Source organism: Cupressus sempervirens, chromosome 5 (assembly GCF_028749045.1).
Source record: "Cupressus sempervirens isolate cs-2001-9-10 chromosome 5, ASM2874904v1, whole genome shotgun sequence".
NCBI lineage: Eukaryota > Viridiplantae > Streptophyta > Pinopsida > Cupressales > Cupressaceae > Cupressus > Cupressus sempervirens.
This window is the reverse complement of record NC_143122.1, coordinates 195,375,894-195,394,227: the sequence shown is the minus strand read 5'-3', so window position 1 is coordinate 195,394,227 and position 18,334 is coordinate 195,375,894. Positions and strand designations below refer to the sequence as shown.

The 18,334-nt window shown below is 35.0% G+C and overlaps 1 protein-coding gene across 1 annotated transcript in view; it reads left to right on the top strand.

Moving 5' to 3' along the window:
• The first annotated feature begins 1,315 nt into the window (after positions 1-1,315).
• The window catches only part of LOC149555057 (uncharacterized), a 208,787-nt gene continuing 191,768 nt past the window's right edge, over positions 1,316-18,334 (top strand). The window contains exons 1-5 of the mRNA XM_089829092.1: positions 1,316-1,583; positions 1,684-1,815; positions 13,727-13,842; positions 14,011-14,026; positions 14,207-14,364. Of these exons, the coding sequence (XP_089685218.1) occupies positions 1,448-1,583; positions 1,684-1,815; positions 13,727-13,842; positions 14,011-14,026; positions 14,207-14,364 (558 nt within the window). The 5' untranslated portion in view covers positions 1,316-1,447. The remainder of the gene's footprint in view (positions 1,584-1,683; positions 1,816-13,726; positions 13,843-14,010; positions 14,027-14,206; positions 14,365-18,334) is intronic.

The following is an 18,334-nucleotide window of genomic DNA, read 5'->3' as shown; positions in this document are numbered from 1 at the left end:
CACTAAATTTTCTAAAAAGCTCCTACATAATACCTTACCATTATTTTCCATAAGATGTTACCCTTATTAGTTCCTGCAAAAGGCATGATATTATTGCTTTCATTCAATTCAATTGACCAATCAACGCATAGGATTTAAAAGATTAAAAGAAACTTCAAATGTTTATATCTTTTTCTAATTTTTTATTATTTTATAAATCACATTTTTCATTCACTCTATTGGACCATTCTATTTTTGGTAGGGAGAAAATTCAATTTTCTCCAACAAAAATACAAATATTTTCTAACAACTGTATGATGTATTAATTAATTCATTAATTACAACTTTATCTTTTCCACATTTGTGATAAGTTCATTAGATTTTCAAAAAAGATATATTTTTATCTTCTGCCTCACACCACTTTGAATAAAAATGAATGTCTAATCAATATTAATTATCACAATTTATTTTTCTTACCAAGTTCAAATATAGAGTTAAATGTTTTATATTTTTTATTTTAAATATATTTATTAATTTTACATTGATGTTTATTTTTGCTAATTATGAAATATTATTTTTTACACTATGTTTTCCTTAGTATTTTATAATCTTGCTCTAATTTTTTAATACAATTTTACAAATTGTCAAACTAAAACTACCCCTCAAACTTGCTAGATATTTTGGTAGTTTGAATTAAGTAATCAACAATTTATTTTTAAAAATTAAATATTTCAACTTATAATTGAATTGGTAGAAATAAGTAGTTCATTCATATAATATAATTTCTATTGTTATTTTATATATTTCTTAAAATAATATAATTATTAATATTTTTTAATTTTCACCTTTATTTCTAAAAATAAAAAATAAAAATTCTACCTTTTCTTACCCTTATAATAACATATCATTCTCTCTTTTAACTCTCTCTTTCTATCCTTCCTTTCTTTCTATAAATCTCTATTTTCGTTCTTTTCCAATTATTGGAAGGAACTACATTGCCTCTAAAGTGGAACACAAAAACAAATTACTCTTTCACATTTATATCCGTTGAACTGCTTCGTACCAACAAAAAAAACAAAAAAGAAATGAATAAATATTTCTGACGTCATTAAAATCCTTCGTTTTGGATTTCGAAACAGAACGTCCAAAGGCCGAAGAAATAGGTAATAGATTTCGTCTACTCCCAAAACCCTTGGAATATTTGAAAACGAGCAGACTTCTTACCGTTTTCAAAACCCGTGAAATCTTTAAACACTAATATTGTTAAAAGCTTTAAAAAAAATATAAAAAAAAAACTTAAAACTCTTTGAACGTGTAAATTCGATGCTCGCAAATCCGTCATAGTTTTCTGGTATCTATAAAATCAAATCCTTCCCATTTTTTCCCACTGTACCGACAAAGCATTCTGCACTTGCAAGGCTTATTTTGGAAGGCGTTGCTGGGTAAAAGGCTTAACGTATAAAACGAAATGAGAGCTGCTCGTTTTGCTTCATGTATTTCTCCATTGAAAAATCGGTGGGTCTATGCAAATTTTTTTGCAGGCGTATCAACTAGAGTAGAATACAAGAAACTAACTACCAAAGGACAGCCTGGAGTGCACAAAGGTATCACATGCTTTTCATATATTGACTTGTTCATCCGTATTTTTCAGCTCGCAAGGACACAGTTGAAGATGTTTTCAAATTTATTTTTTCTCCTGAACAGTTGAACCCAAGTCACATGTATATGCTACTTCTGATTTCCATGATCATCGTGCGATGCAACTGGTGTTCCTTGGCACCTCATCCTCTGTTCCCACATTCGATCGAAACAATTCATGTATAGCTCTCAGATTAGGTATTTTACATTTTAAGGTTTCTTGAATTTTTTAAAATGCCTTGAATGCTTTTCTAAAGGCTTTGTAAATTTTTTTCATTCCGACTCGCTGAAATGTATATTTGAATTTTATCTGTAAGATCATTTGTTGTCAAAATTTATTGGCAGTGATCGTTTGAATCCTAATGTTGAGAAGGGCAATATAGGTGATTTTATATCCTTCCAGAACACGAAGCTCCGAGTCGTCTAGCTCACTATATCACCTTTGAATAACTAACACGCATATTCACTGGGAAACTTGTGCTCAGTTGATAGTTAACACAGCTGAACCGAAACGTGATACAGGTCTTCCCTTGTTCTGTTCTCCTTTGCCATATTTTTTAAATTCATGCCTCTGCCCCTGCCTCTCTGCCCATAGCCACATTTTCAGCTCACCATGATAACTAGGAGAACCAAACAAAATAATTTGAGTTCACTCACAAAGATTATGAATAGTTGACTAGTACTCGACTCCAATTCTTTACTAGTGCACAAACCCATTTTTTACCGAGGAATCTTCGACAGTGATGAATCTAAACTTGCAGAAGGTTTTACTTCATCTAAGTCGTCTTTTCGAGACTTTTTTTTCAGGAAAACATTTTTTTTGAACTCTATAAACTGATATCTATTAAACTGAATTTTTAATTTCTACAAATGGAAAAGGGGAATAAGGGTTGCAGGGTGTCAGGGGTATGGATTTTCTTAAAAAGAGTTACATTCATCCGTGTTTCTCTATTTAGAGCTTTTGTGAGTCGATATAATTTGTCCTACATTCTTTCAACGCAAGGGCTGATAGATGATAATCTTTGTTGTCATTCATAGGAGAATCAAGATTCTTTGCGACTGTGGGTTTAAGTATCTTGTAATATTAACAGTGATCATCGTTTTACTGAGACCTGCCATCTTACATACATACACAAACTTAATAGTCTTTTTTCCTTGAATTTTAGAACTTGAACTATTTGATCTCTCCTCTTGGCAGGCGTGTTGGTGAAACGACCCCAAATTTATGGGGGTTTATTCTCTGCCTGGAGCTTTTTGGTATATATCCATGATATTCTAGTATTTTTATTTTCCATCAAAATCATGGAAGAGAATTACAGATAATGAAAGTGTGTGTTTAACCGTAGCACATGACGTTGGGGTTTTAGGGGAGTGGAGAATTTATTGAAGAACGACGATGTTTTCTGTTATTTGCCTTCTAGTAAAGTTGGAAAACTTGGAGCTCGGATTGGACATTAAAATTTTTTACTTGGACTTGGGACTTCGACAAAATCTCAGAAAACACTTGGCAAAACAAAGAAGAGAAAAAAACTCTTCTATTAACCAGTTTGTCATAATTCAAAGATTAGATATGTTTTATGAGTCTCAAACCAATAAATTAGACCTTCAACTTAGGATGTGAAGAGTTTTTTACAGTTCTAGGCTTTTTACAGGACTTGAGGGAGTTTCTGCGAATAATTGGTAGAGACTTAGTGCAGTTGTTTTGGACTTGTCTGGGGAATTCCATGCAAGTTTTCTAGAAGAACTTACTAGAATAAAATTATTGTCCCTTTAAGTTGCTGAACTATGATTTTGGAGACAATTGGTAAACCATATTATAAAGGGAGATTGGCTTGAATTTGTTCAGTATTTAGAGATTCGAGAACTCTCCAGTTATGCTAAACTTATCAGTTCCAACCTTGGAGAAATAAGTTGAAGTGTGTTGAAAGGAGTCTGAAGAGGATTTTGGACTTAAAATTTGTTCAAACTTGGTTTATTGTGATTTCAGATCTGGTTGGAATATTGGACCCTATTTCTGCTCGGTTATTCTCTGAAGTGGATACAGACTGGAAAATTTTGTCGTGCTGGTTAAACCAAGTTCACATTTGAAGTTTTGGTCAAACTTGAAAAGTCTTCTAAGGTATGAAGAAACTTGGATACGATATGAGATTCTTTGAAGTGGCACATCTCATCCCTTCCATTAATGGGGGGGAAGCACTTTTTGTAATAAAGCTGTCGCAATAGGCACTCTGTGTAAACACATTTTGTAGCCAACAAGTCACTGGCAATATTTTAAACCTCCTGTGAAGATGTATGTGCTGTCAGTTCTCAAGTACAGCTTCATTGCAGTTACACATGCAGCAAAGGGCAGGTGGCAGCAATTATTTCACGAAGAATATACTGCATATTCATAGTGTTGCTATACTTAGTTGTGACACAAATATTTGAGAATTTAATCAAATTCGCTGTATTATACAGATTGTGGAACTCAACCAATGCCAAGGATTATATTTAACTTTTCTTGTAGCTGTCTTATGAATCACTTTGTTTATCACATCTAATATTAATTGGCTAAATATTTGTAGTAAAAGTGAAAGATGAGTAAAATAGACATTGAGATTAATGTCTTGGACCAAGATACAGCATATATTTCCAGAAATAAGGTTATTGTTTAGTGTTGCAGTTTTAGTAATGATTTTTCTTTGAAGTGGTGAAAGATTAAGAAATAATCTTGAAAAGACTTTGTCTGTTGAAGATTGTTGGTTCAAATCCTACATTGTTTTTTATTTCATCACTTTCAGATTGTGCTCTATGACCTAGAGATATATGGATCTTAATTTTGTAAGGGTGCATTATTTGTTGAAGGTGATACCTGATTTCTTGCCTTTCAGTATGACTATTTGTGTTCTTTGTGCATTCACATACATTTCAGTATTTGGGTTATTAGAGATTGCAATGGTACATTAAGTGGATAAAGTGTAATGGAGCTAAAGATGAGGATGAAGGACAAGTGATTTAGATTTATGGTGATCACAACAGTGAGAACTTTTGGTGGCCAAGATAGTGAGATGTTGTCCAAAGTTTTGGCAACCAATGCAATGAGAAGTTCTGTCGGTCAAGCCAATAAGGTTATTTGGTAAGCAAAAAATAAAGTTTTGGTAGCCATGCTAGGGGATGGGGGAATAGTCGTTGTAATCAAGTTTTGATTTCCATGATAGGTGGAGCAGGAGCAATTGTGGCAACCAATATAGTGAAGTTAAGATATCCATGATATATGAAGATGACATACTTTTGGTGACCAATGTTGTGATGTTTTGGTAGCCAAGGGAGTGAAGGAAGATTGATATTTGTAACTAGGACAATCATGTCTTGGTGGTCATGACAGTGAATTTGTGGTTGTTTGCACTAACCTGATCGTTCCAAGTCCAATTTCTGCTATCTCTGGCTCAGCAAAAATATGATGTAATAAAAGGTGGATGTTAAAACTATTACATCATATAATTATCTAGTCAATAAATAAATAGTATTAAGTTAGAATAAGAATTTAGTTGTAGGATTTGAAAAAAAAGTATTCGGTTTATATATCTTCATCAGTGCAATTTGTGTTGCCCATATTTGATTTGTAATTATGTGCTTGTAATGGATATATATCACTTAGTCAATAGCTCAGATGAGTGTCTCCAAAAACCTTATTGAGTGATTGTGAGTGTTCTCTTATATCATACAATCGTGATGAAAAGTCATATTAATCTTAGCTTAGATGAGTGTCTCCAAAAACCTTATTGAGTGATTGTGAGTGTTCTCTTATATCATACAATCGTGATGAAAAGTCATATTAATCTTTGCACCTTTAATCCAGTTCTTATGATAATCGTAACGCTTCACATCCACTACTAATCATACAGCTTTATTGTCTTATAGTCATCGATTAGGCTTGTCGTCTAATCACATCATATGATTAAGTAAACTACTTGCCTTCCGTCTACTGTCTTTAATTGACTAATTCTATTAGTTATGATATGTCAATGTCCTTAACCTCGCTCATTGGGGTCAAAGCTGATCATTGCTGAGCCATCATCAAAGTGATCTTAATCGGTGCTTGTTTAAAACTTTGTAATATGTATTTATAGTAGTTAATCTTGGCCATCACATAATCCCCTCTATCACCTGGTCTTGATGTTGTTTGATGCTCAATTTGGTCATCCTTGTTCAAGATGTCTATCCCACCATATCATCAATTTAATAATCTTTCTAACTTGGTCTGCATGTTTTTTATCCCTCATCTTTGGTGTAATTTCTGTTGTGTAGTTTGCCGGCCAGATTGGGAGATTTTCGTCTCCTTTCCTTGATGACTGTATGTATGCAGATTACTATCCATTGTGGCCTGTCCACCATGGCTCTTCTATCCTCTATGTCTCCCTCTAGTCCCCATATCTACATAAGATGCCATGGCTATGTATTGTATCTGTTGAGTTTTGTGTGGCAACTTCATGTGCTATTGTTGACTAATTACTTAGTCTTCTTGTCTATGTGTAACTGACTGTATTTGATGTTCATGCCGACTATAATATAAAAAGTGTTGGATGGATAGTAACTGTCGATTCTCTATTATGATTCTCCTGTAATATTGCTTGGAATAACTTTAGTGTCATCGGAGTTGTATCATTCACAACTCAATAACTAATATCTGTAAAATATATATCTTATTCTTTTTGGTAGCTATATCTTATATATATGTTTCATCTCATTTTTCCGTTCCTAAATTCGCGACCTTTGGTTGCTAGTTTAGATTTCTTAGGTCAGTAACATATTTCTTCCTCTCACTCTTGATGGAGAGAGTGCTCTTTTTCCAATTGTGGTCAGCCTTATCTGTGATAAGCCAACCCTTCCCAAGAAAAGCTTCATAACCTTTCTTCTCCAATGAGATGATCACAAAGTTGAGGACAAGTTGTTGAGTTCCAATAATTACCTTTTGTGCCATGAGCGTTCCAATTTGTTTTGAACTGTTGGTCCGCTCCTACCAAGTGGAAGGTTGGTTCTCACAATGTGGGTTTGTTGAGGGCTTTCCATCTTTCTTCTAGAAGTACATTTTCTCCAGAATCTCCATCCACAATGGTGTTGGTGAGGGTACAACCCATGATTTCCATCTCCACCACTATTGAGGTCCATCTAACACCCTCTGTCAACAACATAGGGTGTGAGATATCATTGGCGAAGGTGGTCTTTTTTGACTCTCTGACACCCTCATCCTCTATGTACATCTCTACTATTAATGTTTGCCTTCTTTAATTGTGGTAATGTCTCTAATAAGTCTGCTATTTGTGCTGGAATTGTTGTTTGTAACATTCGTTGTATGATGTTTGCCTTAGATATTGTTCACACAAGTATAGGTATATTGGTTGTGCCATGCCTCCGTTTTTTCCTCCATTGCACACTCTCTCTCTATCCTGGCTTCTGTCAATCTCTCCTTCTCCATGTGTGGATTAGTATATATGGCTTTCTTGGCCCGAAGTTGTGTGATTGCAAGGACTTCCTCCTCAGGATGTGTTACCTTTATCATGTTTACCACCTTCCCTTTGGGCAATGAACATCGTCATGGTTTCTCAGACCACACCATTTGCATAGCAAACTTCCACCACCTTGCTCACTCTGGCAGTCCCATGCGAAGTGACCCCATTCACTACACCTCTGACATTGTATCATGGATCGTTCTTTTGCATTGTATTGGATGCAACAACTAGTTGTATTGTTGCTCCCTTGTCAGATGTTGCACTAACCACCTGACAAAACATTGGACTTTATGGGTTGTGGCGATGTGGGTTGGTAGAGTAACCTATTCCTTTGTGAAAAGTGCTTTAGTGTTCCCCACCTTGAGATTGTATGGGCACTCCTTGATGGAGTGTCCCAACACTTTGCAGATGTCACAAATGGATTTCCTAGAACGGTTGACCATTGTGTCCTTCACTCTTGCACTTTGTACACCACAATTCTTTGCCTTCCTTACTTTTCTTTTCTGTCCTTATTTCTTTCATCATTCTTATCATGCCCTTTTGGAGGGCTTGTATTGTCTTGGACTCTTCGTTGTTATCATCATCAGTGCTGTCGTCATCACTTGCCTTATTCCCTTTCGACATTTTATTTTCACCTTTGATGCCCATTGCTCTACTGTAGGCCTCCTTATAGAATGGTGGAGGTACTACCTTCATTTTCTTTCGGATACAGGAGTTGTTGGGTGGATATTTTGCAACCGATAGTTTTGGGTAAAAATCCAATCGCAAAATAGGATGACCAGCCACAACATGTGAGACAAAGTCTCTCCTACCTTAAAGGGAAGGCTCCCCCTTTTCACCATTCTTTGGATCAACTCAAGGTAAGCAAGAAGTTGAGAGATTTTATAAATGGGTGTTACCAATATCCTTTCTTCTTATTTTTCAACAAAGAATCCACTTACTCGTGGAGCGAGTAATGGGTAGGGTGAATCTCTTAACTACACTTCTATCAAGAGCTGGAAACAGTGATACCGATAAACCTTCACTAACTCAAAGGCTAGCTAAAAATGTATCGGTTTGGCTCTAAGTCCGCTCGTACTTCCATATGGAAAAGCTTTACAACTAAGGCACAAAGACTCCTAAAAGTAAAAATAATTTAACTATTTTGTAAATTAAGAGAGAAGTATAAGCTACAGACAAAGCTTCTAGCTATATATTTTCACAATTGCTCCTAGTCAAAGCTCTGGCTCCAATTGCTTCTTAACTATTTTTATATTCAATTCACAAGATACAATTACCAAGAACACAAGATAACATGAATCAAAGGCAACTTAGATGAATTATAGACAAAGCTTATAACTCATACAAGTAACAATCTCACTTGATCAAAGTTAAGTCTCAAATGCTCCTTTGTATTCACTTTCTCTCAAAATAGTGCTTACACAAACAAAGTTCTGTTGGCACAATTTCTCCAGAGCTCTCTTGCATAAAGATAAAGATGATTTTTACAATGAGGGGGCACTCCTTTATATAAGCATAGGAGTTGAGAAAAAGGTGGAGGAAAAAGTGGGAGCAACTCAACCAACTTTGACCTAGTCTGACTAAAAGAGAAAATATAGGGTTACATGCAACTGTACATGCAACTCACATTACATGTAATACATCTTTTTATGTAATGCATTCTCTTAGACCTATAGATAGAAATGAAAATAAAAACAACAATCTTAAAGATTGTTTCTCAGTATTTTGAACTTGACGATGATATCACGCACAGAGGGAAGATCATAAATTTCCACGGTCTTTGATATGGCTTCAATTCTCACTAGATTTGCAGACATTGATTGTACAACTTTGGAATTTGTTGCCAGAGAATCTAACAAGTGTTTTGTCGAGGACTTACACTAGACAAACTTGTTCATTGTGTGCGAACCAAAATCTTCAAAATCTACATCAGCATTGATCCTGATTGTATATTTCGAGCTTACCCTTTCAATTGCAATGAGATTATCAGATTCATCAATAACTTAGCATCCCATTTGTTCCAAATCACAAGTAACACCTGTTTCAACTGCTTGACAATCTCCAAGGGCTGTCTACAACTTTGTAATCAACTTCCTCAATGTTTCTTCTTTGTAACCAATAAGTCCTTGGAATCTGAAGAACATTTCACATGATGGAAGAATGTCACATGAGACCAAGGCACCTAGATCAAATCTTGCCATCTCATCCCATCATTGAGGATTTCCTTCAAATTATTTGCTTCTTGAGTCAAAGAAGAAATCAAGTTCCGCTCCATTTCATTCTGCAGACATAACAACAACATTTTGAGAAGATTGTTGCCAAATGATCTTGTTTAGGCAAGAAACCTCCTATTTCAGTGATTTTTCTTCTCCTATAGCTCATGATTACTCTTTGATACATTAGCTAATGCATCTTGAGCATCTTGTAAACAACTTAGATATGATTGCTTCCCGATTTCTACCTTAGTAAACTTGTAATCAGAACGAGCAAGGTCTTTAATAGGTTTGTCCACCAAGGGCTCAAAAACTTCAACAAATTTAGTTTTATCTAAATCAACCAAAATCCTTGAAACAATCTTATTTTTCAAAGATTTGGATTTGGTTTTCTTGACAGGGAGATTATCTGGTGGTACAACCACTTTTCTTCCTTTTGTTGTTATTCTGCTCAACTATGCAGGCAAGTTGAAACTTTCATCCATGGAAGCAGGTACAGTGGAGACCATTGGCATTGATCCAGATTGTATTTCAGTCGTGATTGAGCAAGATTCAGTTTGCACAGCTGAAGGCATAGGAACATGTTGAGAGGACTTTGTCCTGAAGAGCTCAAAAGCCGTCAAAGATGTATCAAGTTGGGAAACTTGACCACTTGTAAGAGTTGGAAAATCCTCAAACACATTTGCCAATTGCTCATATTGTTCATTTGGGGATGAGAGGAGTGGTAGAAGAAATAGGAAGAGCCATTGTATTGACTTCCGATACTAGAATACAAGGAGTGAAAACAATGGAGAATGAATCCACATCGTCATGTACTTGTTAGTGAACAAATTGTCTTTTTGCAACTAAATCAATAATCCAATCTATGCCTAAGGCTAGAAAATTCAATATAGTTCATAACAATTGGGTAGATGCTGTGTTAATCATTTCCCTTTGAATTTTTACAGGTACAACTCCCTTTACAAATGATTTATCAATAAATCTAAAAGATCAAAACTAACTAATGCACACTTCTTCCAGAAAGTGCTTAAGGGACGCTTATGTACTCTTGGGTACTGAGGTAATAGATTGCAAATTTAGAAAATCGATCAATGAAAAGCTCACATTCCTTCCACAAGTAAGCAAGATTTAACTATGAACTTAAATTTTATAACAACTCAAACCAATTTTGGGAAATAAGAAATAAAAGTGAATAGCAAGAGAAATACTAGTAGATGTCAGACAAAATTAACTATCACAACCCACAAAGTAACCATAACTGATTCTACTCAAATGCTAAGATTTAAAGCACAACAAAATATGATAGATATATATTCAAAAAGACTTCCCAAGCACAAAGTCATTGAGAGAGAAATTTCATATATATTAGTATCTGTCTATTACTATTTCCACACCACCGACTTAAAATAGTACTAACTTTAACAAAGTATTTTTAGGCTACCAAAATCTAACCTTGTTCTAGCCAAATGCTCTAGCATTTATAGTTTTTTACAAACTCGAAAAGGCCTCCATCAAAACCTAGCCTTTCGGTTGAAAATAGTTAGAAGAAAGAAACAATTTTAAAACAGTTTGAAAAATCAAATGCAGAAAGTAACTGTTTGCAACTAAACATCCTCGCTGGCTTTTTCTCCATCCACCATGGTCTGCTTGACTAGTTTCCAGCTCCTGAAGGCTCTTGCAAATTCTTGCATCGCGTGAGAGTGAGGATTTTTTAGGCTGAGCAATTTTGATCTGCAGGTATCTTTCTGCCACTTAAGTTCCCTAATCTTGCGGCTTTGTCTCGGCATAAGGTTCTTGTTCAAATACATCATTGACTCAATATTGGCTAGGGTGGTGAAGTCTCCAAAAGTAGGTGTATCGTTGTCCTTGATTCCCGACATGGCATCGTTCAAGCTCTTCATTAAAACCTCAGAGTTCATGTTGCCGTCCTCAAACTGTAGAATACTTGTAGGGTTGACAATCTGCATATCCTTCAAGAGCTCTTTATGCATCCCAGCGATTTCAATTTCCACTAATTGCATTTCTTCAATGGTCCCTTTGTAAATTGAATCCTTCAAACCCATATTACTTTTATGTTTATCTTTGATATTTGGCACTGATCAATGATCAAGTAACATATATTCATACTGTAAAATTACTTAGTTTTGTATGATGTCCCCTTAAAACTAACTTGAGAAATAGGGACAATTGCCTTGAAATTCTTTCTTCTCACTAAAAATTCAGTATTTGATACTACTTGCAGTCTTATGTAATTAGCAATAATGAGATAATTATAATCTTTCACTAATAATTTGTATGATATCGACTTATAGAAGGGTTGTTCTTATCAATAACACTGCTTTCTCAAATGTTGAACTGGTTATGTGATAAGTGAATTGATATTATATATATTTTTGCACTATGTGCAATTTATGGGAATCTTAGCAATGCAATTGATCTTATATCCAATAATAATCACTATTCTAATCACAAACCATACGTTGTAATTCCGACTGATAATAGCGATTAAATTTTTCTGTCTGATGTGAGCCTTACTTATGTGTAATGATGAACTAATAAAAATACTTATAGTCATATGATTGCTTTTTCTGTTTGGAACCCGAATCTTGCAATAATCGTGCCTTCTCTAATTTAATTGCTTGCAATCAGTTATATTCCCAATAGGCAGGTGCTCGAAAGAGAAGATCCAAGATGGATGAGTAAGAAATGAGTTCTTGATATCTTATTATTTATCTATCTTGACAGAAACTGTGGATGTTCCTTTAATGCTTACGTTGGATGATACATATACTTCTGATTTATGATCCTTAGATTATATGTCATTGATTTCAGTTAGAGGTGAGTCAATTAATCTGATCTAATAACAAGAGGTAATGTATTCCTTTCCCAGTTTGTTTTCCTTTGCCACAATGGTAAGGTATCTTATTTTTTTCTTGGACTGCATATGCTTCACCGTGTACACTATTTGGCCGACTTGGATACATGTCGAATTATACTACTGTCGCTGCGTATTATTTCTGCCAGAATTTACTCCAAATTATCTTATGATTACTACTTGTATATCCCTATTCACTGCTGGCTTCCCCCTTTTATATGCCATAAGGAAATGATCATACCTCTTTGCTATTACTACAGCTTTGAACTGTCACATCCACTCCTTTGTAAGGATAATTGCATATTTTAATTATGTCGATACTAATGTTAATACTGGTGCATATACCAATTAGTTTCTATCCAACATATAATATCAAAATTGCTGTGTACAATTAATCGCTCTCTCTCTCTCTTTGATAGAGTCACTATCCACATTTATTAATTACCGTGGAGTAATACTCTGAACTCTTATTATGTCTGCAGAAATCTGTATAGGTTTGAGTGGCGTCAATTCTTATGCTTACAATGGCCCCATTTCTAGTGTTTGTGGATTTTAAAAATTCACTTTATTTGTTATTAGAGACTGATGAATTATTTTGCAATTATAGTATTAGATTCTTTATTATTGTTGTTTATAATGAAATGATAATAAATATTATATCTTTTATTTAATAGTTTTATAGCTATTTTTAAAATATTAATATTAATTTAGATTTATGAATAGATAAGTTTAAATCTTATATAATTATTTTTATCTCATATTTAATGGCTTAATATTATGAAATATTTATTATATTCTCTTGGGAGAGGGGACATTACATTATGCAATTATGCACGCTTCTCTTACTTTTTTTTGTATATATATATATATATATATATATATAAAATATTTGACATTGATCAATGATCAAGCAACATATATTCATACTATGAAATGACTTAGTTTTGCAATTATGCATGTTTCTCTTAATTTTTTTTGCATATATATATATATATATATATACACATACATACATATATATGTACGTATATACATACATACATATATATATCTCTCTCTATATATGTATGTATACACACACACACACACACATATATATCTATATATATACTCACGAACCCAAATGAGAATTTTTTTCTGCCCAAACCCATGAACTGGAACGCGAACCCAAATCCATCCCCAACCCTGCATCGACAACTTAGGATTTAAAACATCATATATCCAGTGGTAGCTAAGTTGCTTGCCAAGTGTCTGGCAAAATTACAAACCTTTGAATTGTGGAAGAAGTTGATGTCTTATTAAGCTATAACCAAGATAGGGTTATTACATCTTTATATAGCTGTTGATCCAACTATCTGCTCTGTAAACTAATAATTATTCAACAATTTATTCATAAAATGCTGTTTCGAGTTTTATTGGCTATACCTTTTCAAATTGAATATTGTAGTAGATCTAATTGTGGCTGTTCTTTGCAATGATTTTTCTCATATATTGTAGACCAATTCATATTATGAGCTTTTGTCTGTTTGCAGTTGGGACAGTCTACCTTTTTGACTGTGGTGAAGGTGCCCAAAAGCAAATCATGAAAATTCCTTTTCGACAGCGTGGGGTTGACAAGATATTTATTACTCATATGCATGGTGACCATGTATCCTTTTGTTTCCATTTCTTGTATATGATTTTTTCTGTTGGAATGGTGACCTAAAATTTGTATATGTAAATAATTACTGCAATGCAAATGCCTCAGACATACCATACCAGACTTTTCTTTTTAAAATACTGCTTTCCTTGATTGAGGATTACCGTGAAATATCAGATATATGGGCTGCCAGGTATCGTAATTGGAAGCCATTGAGATGGACTAAAAAATATTATGTTAGCTTGCTTAATCATATATAGTGAAAATACATGATAGGCTCTAAATTTGCCTTTCATATTTTTGCATTAATTAGTCTTTCAGATGCTTGTTAAAAATATAGGCATAGATGTTTTTTGATGTTCATTGTGAACAGGTATTTTAGCTGGATTAACAATATACCCATCAAGGGGGAAGGATCCCATTGAAATTTATGGTCCACAAGGCCTGCGTAATTGGCTTCGGGTCACTCTAAATGTATCGCATGTGAGGGTGCCCACTAAATATGTAGTCCATGAGCTAATCTTAAAAAAGGTAAAATCATTGTATTTTGATTCTTGTTCTCAGAAGTATCTCTTTAAAGTTTAAACAAAATTGCCAAATTAGTTTAGTTAGATGGTATGTTAACGAGAAAGCAATGTTTAATTTAAGTATATAGATTATATCCTTTTGAAAGCTAATAGTGAACACAGTGGCAATCTTCTTTACATCTTGTGCTGCTGTTGATGTATGCCTCTAGATATGCAATCTAATTACCAGGCAAGTTGGTATGTAGCTTAGTATTGTAAGCATGTATAAAATTAGAAAGCCACGTAGGAGCATGAAATTCCTTTCTATGGAGTATGTATCTGCAAAACCCCAATTCTGCTAAGTCTTCATCAATATTATGAGATAGAACTGCCTAAGAAGGGGGCCATGACCAAATAATGAAATAGAACATCTTGCAAAGTGTAATGTCCCTGCTCAAATCTGATCTCAAAGTGCTGATAAGGAACTCAAGGAATATTGTCAAACAATTCACTTGCAACCTTCCGGCTTGCTGGTTTATGTGATCAGACTGATATAAATGCTTGTAGAAGAAACCAAAGTACTGCAAACGCTTAGAAATCAAACTACAATGCATAAACTCTAACCTAGAAGCATCAATGACTCAATTTCATCTTTAACAATGCTCATATATGACTTCTAAATGCAAAACATGCACCTACAACCAACTGGTAATTTTAGCAAATAGTTGGTATGCAACCTATATGTTCATAAGAACATCTACAGCCATTGACATTTTGTCAAATAGTTGGCATACATCTTCATATCACATTCAAATGAACATTACAACCATGTGAGACTTCCCAAAGATGATGTCTTATTGAAATGCAACTGCCTACACAAGTTTTCATGGAAATGCCAAGACTCTTGGCTTACAACATGACCCAAATGTAAATGCCAAAGTTTGATTGCAACGTCTACCTACAGCAGTAGCTAGTATTTGTGATTTACAATGCAACTCGAAAGATTAAAAGATGTTGTTTATCACAGGTTGAATAAAAATGATGAACAAATACAATGACAATATTGAATTTAAAATCAAGTCTGATACCAAAATAAACATCTACAGCAGCTCTATAAAATGCATCTAAATTACATGTAGATAGCATGAAATCTTCAAGGAACCTGTAGCTTGAAGTTGACTCGAGCCTTCAATGGTGAAGTAAGCATTATCCCAGAAGATGAAGACCTCATGAACCCAAAGCGAGCCACCTATGCTGCCGCCCCTGTTTCTGAAGCAATGGCAGATATACAATAATATGCAGCCTCTTGGTTGCCAACAAAGTCTCCAACAAGATCGCCTAGACCTCTAATATGAAGCGCCTGCACTCCTAGATGAAATTGTCCCAAGATGAAGTGTCTATGAACAAAATCGGACCTCTCACACAAGCTGATATGAAGACAGAAATTCTTGAAATGACTGATATAAAATCAGAGCATGCAATCGAACTCCTTCATGACAAACTTGTGGAAGACTTAACAACAAAATGTCTCCACAAAGCCCTAAATCGAATCATGCGAAAACTTGGCCAAAGGCCACTAAGTTTTAACAATGGAGCTCAAATAGAAAGTCTGAAGTAACTTTCTCCCAGCTGCAATAATTCAAGTGATATTTCGCACCCTCAAAATTGCGCACCTATTGAGAGTTTTCGTTCTCAATGGCCAAAGACAACTGCAGAAACCCTAGGCTCCACAACCATCAAACATCAACATCAACAACAACAAATATGGATAATGAGCCCTCGATGCCTATTTATTCTTTTTCTTCAATAGGTCGGCCTCCTTCTAGAACATTATTTAATTTAATTTATTAAGTGACTTTATAAAATATTTTATAATTCATGTCACTTTATTAAATTAATTGAATATAGAGTTACCTTTTAACATTTATTTATTTGATAACTTTATAAATAATTAACTTAATACCACTTATTTATTTAATTAAAATAATTAATTAGTCATCCTCATAAAATATTCATTATTTTGGACAACTTAATTAATTAAATTAATTAAATCAAATTACCTCCAAAATGGGGACACTACAGTCCGCCCCTCCTGAAATTGCTTGTCCTTAAGTAATTCACCACCTGGATCCCACAAGAAGAACTGCATAATGTCCTTGTCATCACCAAACAACTCTTGCAACATTTGCTCAAACCATCTATCGTTCTATCGTACCAACTCAATACCATCACCAAGTGCTGCAGAAGTATAGGCCTCAAGTGGAGGCAAGCCAAGAGACTGATCATCCTTGCCTCCAAACTTCACACAAGATAAACTATCATCCCAACTATTCAGCACATGCACTCTTGAATTGTGCATCATGAATAGGTCATGTACATGAGAATAAAAAATGAAGTTGTAAGCATTCCTCACCATGTACACCTCTGAAATCTCCTTTGTGAGCTCCGTTTGCAATCCTGACACATTGGTAGGATCACAAATACTATCAACAATGCTCATCTCAAGATTGGGATCAAGAGAGCTATCATCATCCAAGCCATAGAGTGGATTGTCATATGACCAAGCGACTTCCACTTCGAACAATGGATTGAGAATCATCTCATGTTTCTCCTGAATCACCTTTTTTTTTTCTCTTACTGTCTAGCCCTCTGATAGAATGCAAGCCTCCATCCGTAATACCCCTCAATACATGCCTCCTACCATCAACCTCAAAAGACATTTCCATCTTAGGTACATTGAGGGTAAATATTCCCAAGTCTTGGAGCCACTTCATTCCCAAAACTATGTCTATCTCTCCCATGTTGACCACATAAAAATCTGAATGTAACTCATAGCTATTCAATTTCAAAGTGAGATTAGCAACCTTTCTGGTGCATGCGAGAGTATATCCATTTGCTACTTGAACTCTGAATCCATCAAAATCCTCAACCTGAAGTTTGCACCGAGCTACAAGATCTCCATTAATAAAGTTATGTGTCGCACTAGTATCAAGCATAGCGATGCAACGCTGTCCATTAACTGTCCCTCAGAACATCCTGAACATTGGCAATATATGCCATGGGAGCAGAAGTATCCTGATCAAGCTCTGAAGCAATGTGCTGATCCACATCATCAGAATCAGAGTCCTCACAGTATGCCCATATGAAACAGTTTGCCTTGCCCTTAGGCCTCAAAGGGCAATCGTGATCCTTGTTGTAAGGCTTCTTGTACCAATAGCATAATTTCTTCTTCCTCAACTCTTCTCGTGTCTCCTCGTCCATCATAGGTGTTGATTTCTTTTTCTTGTTTGATTGTTGGGGACTTTCATTGCTTGTTGTAAGGGATTTCCTTATGCAAGCTCTTGCTCTTTGGTGCTGCAAACTCCATGCTCCTAGCCTTCTTCATTGCCTCTCAAAGAGTAGGAGGATCAAAGGCTTTTATCCATCCTCTCATAGGCTCCAATAAGCTCTCCATGAATAACACCAGCAGTCGTCTCTCTGAGATATTGGGAACCATTACTGACAATCTCTGAAAGTCCTCAATGTAGTTCTCCAAACTCCCAACTTGCTTGAGTTGAGCCAAGTCTCTGAAGTATGATTTTGGATCTTTCTTGTCAAAGCGTTCCACCAATCTATCCACAAACTCCTGATAAGATGTAATCTGATTATGCTACAATGTAACTAACTCATGATACCACCATTCGTGCGCTGCACCCTCCAAATGCAAAGTAGCATACTTGATGGCTTCATCTTCTATCATTGGTCGAAGAGCCAAGAAAGTATCCAACTTATGAATCCATGACTGTGCAGTAGATTTGCCACTTCCATCAAACATAGGTAATGTGAGCTTATTAGTAGCTTGCTTGAGATCCTTATTCTGATTCTGAGGTCTCCTTTCCTCTCGGGACCTGTAGTAGTCCATCCTGGTTTGTACAAAACGACCAAAATGCATGAGCTCTCGAGCTCCTGGTGTCAATCGTTGCCATTCATCATGAGTAGCCATATATACATCAGCA